Genomic DNA, 7,400 nt, shown 5'->3' with positions numbered 1-7,400 from the left:
CGGGCTATACGGTCGACGGGACGTTCCAGCAGTACTGTCTCGCGAAGGCGGCGCATGTCACGCCCATCCCCAAGTCGGTGAAGCTGGATGAAAGTGGCGCCAATACTGTGTGCGGGTGTCACGGTCTATAAGGGCCTGAAAGAGAGCGGCGCTAAGCCGGGGCAGGCCGTAGCCATTGTCGGGGCTGGGGGCGGCTTGGGTTCGCTGGCGCAGCAGTATGCTAAGGCGATGGGGTTGCAGACTATTGCTATTGATACAGGAGATGAGAAGAGAGCGCTGTGCGAAAAGCTTGAGGCGAGGGTGAGTGGGAACAATTAAATTTCTCCCCTCCATTAAGAAGAAAATACAATATCATGGAGAAAAATATGGCAAGAGATATAAACTAAGAACCATCATCATCCATCACCTTTTCTCTCGATTGACAGGCCTTCATTGATTTTGCCAAAACCAAAGATCTCGTCGCGGACGTGAAGGCTGCCTCACCGGATGGTCTGGGCCCACACGCCGTACTACTCGTCGCTGCGGCGGAATTGCCCTTCCAGCAGGCGACTGCATATGTGCGGTCCAAGGGCTGCATTGTCGCCATCGGCTTACCGGCCAAGGCACAGCTCAAGGCGCCCGTGTTCGACACGGTAGTGCGGATGGTTACCATCAAGGGCAGCTATGTGGGCAATCGGCTGGACGCGAAGGAAGCGGTTGATTTCTTCACCAGGGGCAAGATCAAGGTGCCGTATAAAACGGTGGAGTTGTCGGAGTTGGGGAATGTCTTCTCGTTAATGAGTAAGTTGTTTGCTTCCTCAATTTCTTCATCCTTTTATTTCTTTATATGCGAGAGCGCCCTTTTGAGTTTGTTCCTCTCCTGTACAAAACTCTACGACGTAGTCAGATGCTAATAAATATATTAACCCTCATTTACAGAACAAGGAAAAGTCGCCGGACGCTATGTCCTCAAGATGCCAGAGTAGAACGAGAAACAACTCAGACGGGACCCATAGCTATATTTACTTCTTTTAGGGGTATGAGCGTCAAATATCAGATGGGAAGTGGGGATGATTCTGGCTTTCTGTTTGTCGGGCGAGTGGGTTTGCTTAGTTTTAACTAGGTGATTCTTTTAAGCACAATGAAAGGGTGAAAAAGGGGAAAGGAGAAGAATCAAGTCAAATTACAACTACGAAAAAGCGAAGCAGTAATCAACGTAGCAAAACGACGCTAAATGGCTGGGAGCAAGCAAGTGAGTGGAAAGATGTGGGGGAAGAATGTGATATAGTTACATGTACTTGGAATGTTCCTTATTTGAATTGCCAGGAATTTGCTCATTCTCGCTTGCTTCGTGCTGCACATTTCGTAGAAAGGTACTTACTATAACACTCGATATATAGCTTGAATATGGTTGGCGCAGTCACCAGCAACTCTTCAGGGGCCTCCATATCCCATTGACGGTGGACATGGTTCCGACATGATTGAAATAGCTAGCCGCTCCTTGAAAAACGTAAAATAAAAAAATAAATAGATTTTTTAGGCTCCATCCTCGACTAACCCTAACTTTAAGATCGGCTAAACATTGAAGCTTGGAACCATGCTCAACTGCAACACAGGAGGATATCGTGCATTCTACAAGAGTATATTTACTTAGATCCAATTCAAATTTGTTAAATTGGGTATTCTTAAGCTCCCGGATAGATTGAGCATGAGAAACAGTGAGGAAAAGAGAGAAGTGTGTGTGAGAGATGGGAATAAAATAAAAAAGAACACAAAAGATCTAAAAAAGAAAAAAAAAAAGAAAAAAGAAAAAAGAAAAAGAAAAAAAGACGGAAAAGAAAAAGGAGGGGCAAACAAAGTTGTACAAATCAGTTGGTTACGTTAATTAACGTATACTTCCTCCCCAACGTATCATGTAAACTCACACATACACAAAGAACCCCTTGATGAATTAAGGAACACCAAGATGATATACATACAATAATTTTTGAACCTTAAAAACAAAGGGCAAACGACATTGCAAAAAATTGAAAGAAAGGGAAAAAAGTTTTATACAGCTCCCGGGCCCTTATGATGGCGATGCCCAGACCCCTGGTCTAGCAGCAGCTTCGGCTTAATATAATCTTCATCAAGCTGCCTAAACCAAGCCGCATGATCAACATCAGCACCACTGGAGAACAATTCACGGATCACGGCCGAAGCGCCCGGCTTCGACGAGGAAGAAGATCCTGCAGCTCCTTGCGATGCCTCTGCCAGAGCACCCGAACCCATCCCATCGCCTCCAGCGACACCAAGAGTGGTGGCACGTGAAGGGGAGACGCGTTGCTGGGCGGATGTCGCAGTTTGCGTATTCACTGAAGATACCGGCTCCCCTGATGCCTGTACCCTGCTGCCACTGCCCGGGGCAGCTGGAGGAAGATCATCATCCGAGAACGCGTCAAGGTCTAACTCGAAGTCATCGATATCCGCGTCGTTCTCCTGTGTGCCGCCGCTGACGGTACGCGTCGCGGGACGTTTTGAGACGGCAGGGTTTCTGTTCAATGATGAAAATCCCCCCACGTCTCCATCATCAGCACTGCTGCTGCTGGGACTCCCGTCTTTACTCCCAGCGTGACTTGCAAGTAGATTCTGTGTAGATGTATGGGTCACGTGACCGCTCGTGACGGCCAGGGCCGTACACTGCGTTTTTCCTGGCGGCGATGGATCCTTGGGTCCGCTGTGGTGCAATGCGGCCGTTGTTGCCGCTCGAGTAGCCTTCTGCGACGTCTTCACGGTCTAGGTTCATAGTATCCAGGGGTACGGTGTGTCCGTTGCGCCTTGGGATGTGGCCAACGCCAGTTCCATCGTGTTTGTAGTACGTTCCTCCAGCAGTGATCTCAATATCAAATTCATCATCGGAGTCAATTTCCTCGACGACGCCGGTGCGGATTTCGAGAATCTCAAGCATTCGTGCTGTTGTCCCGCCAAATATTATAACTGTCAGAACAACGACAACGAGAATTGTTGCTCGCAGCGCTGGGGCATTAGGTCCCTCAAGGCCGGCTGCGAGAGCCACACCGACTGCACCACGAAGACCAGCCCAGAAAAGCATGCCTTGGTAGGCAAAAGGAAGTTCGTCGGCAACCTCCCTTCCACGACGCCTAGCTCTATATCGAATGAACCAGTTGATTGCCTTTGAAAGGGGGAAGACGGACATGTATCTAGCAACACAAATCCCAACCACTGCTATCATGATGAAAAGCGGTTTGAACTCTAAATTAGGTTCCGTGAACAAGTCCAGGCCGAGGTAGATAAAAATAAAATTCTCCGATAATTGTGCCAGTACTTGAAAAAGATATTTCGTTGTGAGTTGCGTCCTACGCGACATGTTATAGTACGCGTAATGCTTCAATGTGATGCCACAGAATAGCAACGACACGATCCCTATCCGGATATGGCGGTTAGCCAACATTTAACGAAAAAAACTCACACAAGTGCTTTTCTAAACTCGCGAGGAAAAAAAAAAAAGGCAGGGCATAAAAAACATACCGGACAAATGAACTCCCGTCGAGAAGAAGTAACTGGCATAAGCAATCAAGACGATGAGACAGCTCTCGATCTTAGGTTCTCTCCGCACATGGGTGTATTTCAAACCCAAGGCGGTCAATATACCAACAGCCACCCCGATCACCAAGCTTCCAAAAAACACGAGCAAGAACACACCAACTGCCTCAAATAAACTAAGCAGCGTCAGCGATCCCGCGGCATTGCCGGGCTTATATCTCTGCGCCGTTTCAAAAAGCACGATAGCAATCGCATCGTTCAAAATCGACTCCCCGAATATCACAGTATAAAGCTTAGGTTCGACCTTGTATACGTTGAAGATAGCGAGAATGGTGACGGGGTCCGTTGCCGAGAGCGTAGCTCCGACTGAAAATGCTTCGACAAACGATATCGATAATCCGTCCAGGGGAATCACGGACCACAAGTATAAAATGAGACCCAAGACCAGCGCGGAAATAAATGTGCCCACAAAAGCAAATGTGAGGATCGTTCCGATATTTCGGAAGAAATTTGCCTACTCGCTGTAATTAGCAAAATGATTCCAGGTTTTTCTCATGTAGGTTAGAGGCCTGCGGCAAAAGCTTACCTGATGTAACTCATAACCAGATGCCAAAATAATTGGAGGAAGAAGAAGATTGAAGAAAAATTGGTAATTGAATGAAACTGAAGATTGTATTATGGTTCCCGGGGTTAATCGAATAATCAAACCAACCACCATTCCTAATACAGCGGCACCAGCATTAGCAAAACATTGTCATTCCGAATTAAATACAGACCTTACATTGTCCACAGGACGAGAAGCCACACAAACTTACCAGCGAAAATTGAAATAACGGTCTCATGCACCGCCTGAACTTTCTTCTGCTGTAGGATGTAGCTCGTAAAAAGGGCCGTTATTAGGAGCATGATCAGGATGAAAAGAGCCCATGATGCAAAGAGCTCTTTCTCGCCAGCTTCCGGCGACTCTGCATACGGTTCGAATACCCAACGTTAGCAAGCCAGCCAAAATAGGACATCTGCATGTGTGATTGGATTTTGAAGGGAGTCCCGCGAAAATCAGGACACAAGAGTTGCAACGGAGAAAAACAACAGGAGACCAGGAGAAATTATGGAGGAGGGGGATGTTATATAACGAACCGTCAGGGTCACTATCATCCTCCGCTCTCTTCCCTGTAGATGCAAAAGCTGGTTAGCAAGATATATACGTAGTTATGGATATCATCCAAACCCGCCGGGGCAGCAACGTAAGAAACTAGAGTATGGACCTACGCAAAACATCAACCAGCACCTCTCTCACAAACTCCGCCATTGCGACGACGAAGTCAACGTCAACAACTTTCCCCCACCTCTTAAACCTATACCACTCTCCTGAACGGGTTTTATATTTGATTTTTTCCCTTCTTTTACCCTCTTTTCCTTCTTGGATACTGTGGCGTATCCTCGATCCTAGCTTTTATATTTTCCACTGAGGCTGTCAAGCCAGCCGTTTGTTACTGTCTCTCTTTCCTCTCCCCGTTCAGCTTCCACAGCTACCACTACTCCGACGAGCGGTGGAATCCGGCAGAACGAAATGACGACGAAGACGAGCTCTGGGGGCAAGTCGATTCCGGGCGCCGCGGACAGCACTCATAATAAGCAATACACAACTACCGGCAAATGATACCGAGCGATGTTCCCAGCAGCAGGCGACGAGGTTTGTGAATACGTATGACAGCGGCGGGTGGAGAGATGGGTGGGCAAAGGACTGAAAGGGAGATTAGGTAGGTTTGGAGCGATGGAAGTGGAGTTTAGGAGCTGTTGTTTCCGGGGGTGACAAGGCCGGCTTAAAGCTAGGTGGACTGCCCCGTATACATGCAACTAGAGCGGGTGAGGGAACGAGGGGAGTTGAGCGAGCGCAAACCAACTGAACGCTGATGAAGCTCTTGTTCGTTCCGATCCTTCCTTTGGTATACCCGTCTGGCTCATCTGGGTCTCGAAAAGGAGAGGATGACCGACGGTATTGTTGGTGGTTTGTAGTTGGTGGTCTTGGTCGCGGCGGTGCTTATTCTTTGACAGTTGTAATACTGGCTAACTGCATCTTTCCCAATTCGGTGAGGCTGGGTGCCGCTTTTAAGCCCAAACTCTTATCAATTTATTACCAATGCAGAGATCACCAGGGAATCGCTGGACTGTATACACATATGCAACTGTTCTCGAATGTATTCACCGTACAACCCATTGTCCCGATATGTCCAATAGAAACCAAATTGGAAAGAGAAATTAGAAAAGACAAGGGAAATGCCAAAAAAAAGAAGAAAAGAAGAAAGAAAAAGGAAAAAAGACAAAAAGAAGAAGCCGCCCTCCCGCTCATACAGCATCCCTATTCTTCCACAACCCGACTTTCGAACCCGCGCTACCCCCTTCCGCCAGCCTCTTCGTGACAACCGCCGCCCCAATTGTCACAAGCCCACCAAACCTCATAACCCACCCCACAGAATCATCCCAAGGCTCTCCACGCGGCTTCTGCAGGGCGTTGAAGATAGCACTACTAACCAAAGTCGAAAGGATTTGCGGAAAGGATATCGCCACATTGTGGATGCCAAGTATCACGCCGGCTTCGTCGGTTGTGTCGACCTCGCCGTCGTCTGCTGATTCATTGTCATCTTCGTTGTCCTCTTCTCTCTCATCGACGATAAGATTATCGCCATCTTCGTCGTTGCGATGGGAGCTCTCCTCGTTGTTTTGTTCGTTTTTGCCATCTTGGCCATGGGCGGTGGCGACAGGGGTTGGCAGGGATGTTGACGCGGTGGAATGATACGAAAGACCGGGAGTTCCATAATCCCCTTCTACTGCCATATGAGCATCGCTACGATCCTCCTGGCGAGCGACAACAGCTTGTTGTTGTTGTTCCCGCCGCCGCGATCGGGGCAACAGACCATCGCTAGAATCGCGTCTCATGTGTAGCAACCGATATCTCCTCCGGCGTTTTTTTGCATCACTTTTTGCCACCTCCGCCGATATAAGGGCAAACGGCGCCCAAAGAGTCATTGCCCATGAGATACCAACGACAGACACGACGACCGTTCCAGCCTGTGGAGTTTTAATGAAAAAGGTGCTGAACATACAAATGGTAAATAGGATGTGGGACATGAGCCAAGCGCGTCGGAGGGTGAAACCCGGTATCTGCAGGTGGGAGAGAAGAGATGGTGATTCCCTCTCAGTTAGCTCAAGTGGTTTACTTAGTTGTGGTGGTGGTGGTGGTGGTGGTGGTGGTGGTAGCGGTAACACAGCAGATGAAACGGTGATGGATATGGTTGATGCTGACTCTCTGCGAGATAGGTATGGGTGCTGCCGGGTGGGTGAGGCAACAGACTTCGGGGTTAAAATCGCCGGTCGATATGTCGGCACGACTAGAAGTGGAAGAATGATGCTCGCTGCAAATGATATAATCGCGTAGATCAACAGTGCAAAGGTGCCCACCCGAGTAGCCGCTACCCACGCCTCGTCAATATCCTCAGGCGGTAGGTGTGGGCGTTCCTCAAATATCGGATTAACGTACAGCTGCCCGATGTAAGTAGTGCTGTAAAACAAGAATGGGAACCACCCGACCCATGCGAAAAGTTGGACCTCGCATACTTTGCGGATTTGGGGCGGCAAGGTGCGGATGGAATGGAAAACTTGCTTGAAAAAAGCGATAACTCCAGGATTATCTGATGACGGGGGGCCTTCCAGTCGTGGATCCCGCTCGGTGATGAATAGGCAGCTAATCAAAAGCGTAATGCCCAGCGATAGGGACGCAATCATACAGAGTACTTGGAATTGCGTCTTCCCGAAAAAGGGAAGTATTTTGGGTAGATCAAGATAGCCCGAAATATATCCCAGGATATTGCCAATACCAG

At 48.5% G+C, this 7,400-nt stretch overlaps 3 protein-coding genes across 3 annotated transcripts in view; 1 reads left to right on the top strand and 2 right to left on the bottom strand.

Annotated features, from left to right (window-relative positions):
* The window catches only part of HCAG_08561 (alcohol dehydrogenase I), a gene marked incomplete at both ends in the record, with an annotated part of 1,398 nt that extends 433 nt beyond the window's left edge, over positions 1-965 (top strand). Inside the window, 3 exons of the mRNA XM_001536729.1 lie at positions 133-300; positions 426-780; positions 919-965. Coding sequence (XP_001536779.1) covers positions 133-300; positions 426-780; positions 919-965 — 570 coding nt within the window. The remainder of the gene's footprint in view (positions 1-132; positions 301-425; positions 781-918) is intronic.
* A 1,063-nt stretch (positions 966-2,028) lies between these two features.
* On the bottom strand, positions 2,029-4,831 carry HCAG_08560 (mitochondrial sodium/hydrogen exchanger; the record flags this gene model as incomplete). Its single annotated transcript, XM_001536728.1, has 7 exons — positions 2,029-2,512; positions 2,658-3,402; positions 3,508-4,036; positions 4,109-4,185; positions 4,338-4,487; positions 4,660-4,707; positions 4,792-4,831. 7 exons carry the CDS (start codon positions 4,829-4,831, stop codon positions 2,029-2,031), a joined length of 2,073 nt encoding a protein of 690 aa, XP_001536778.1.
* Positions 4,832-5,868: 1,037 nt separating this feature from the next.
* The window catches only part of HCAG_08559 (conserved hypothetical protein), a gene marked incomplete at both ends in the record, with an annotated part of 2,521 nt that continues 989 nt past the window's right edge, over positions 5,869-7,400 (bottom strand). The window contains 3 exons of the mRNA XM_001536727.1: positions 5,869-6,591; positions 6,627-6,684; positions 7,061-7,264. Coding sequence (XP_001536777.1) covers positions 5,869-6,591; positions 6,627-6,684; positions 7,061-7,264 — 985 coding nt within the window. The remainder of the gene's footprint in view (positions 6,592-6,626; positions 6,685-7,060; positions 7,265-7,400) is intronic.

Source organism: Histoplasma capsulatum, genomic scaffold (genome assembly GCF_000149585.1).
Source record: "Histoplasma capsulatum NAm1 scaffold_11 genomic scaffold, whole genome shotgun sequence".
NCBI lineage: Eukaryota > Fungi > Ascomycota > Eurotiomycetes > Onygenales > Ajellomycetaceae > Histoplasma > Histoplasma mississippiense.
This window is presented reverse-complemented; position numbering and strand designations above follow the sequence as displayed.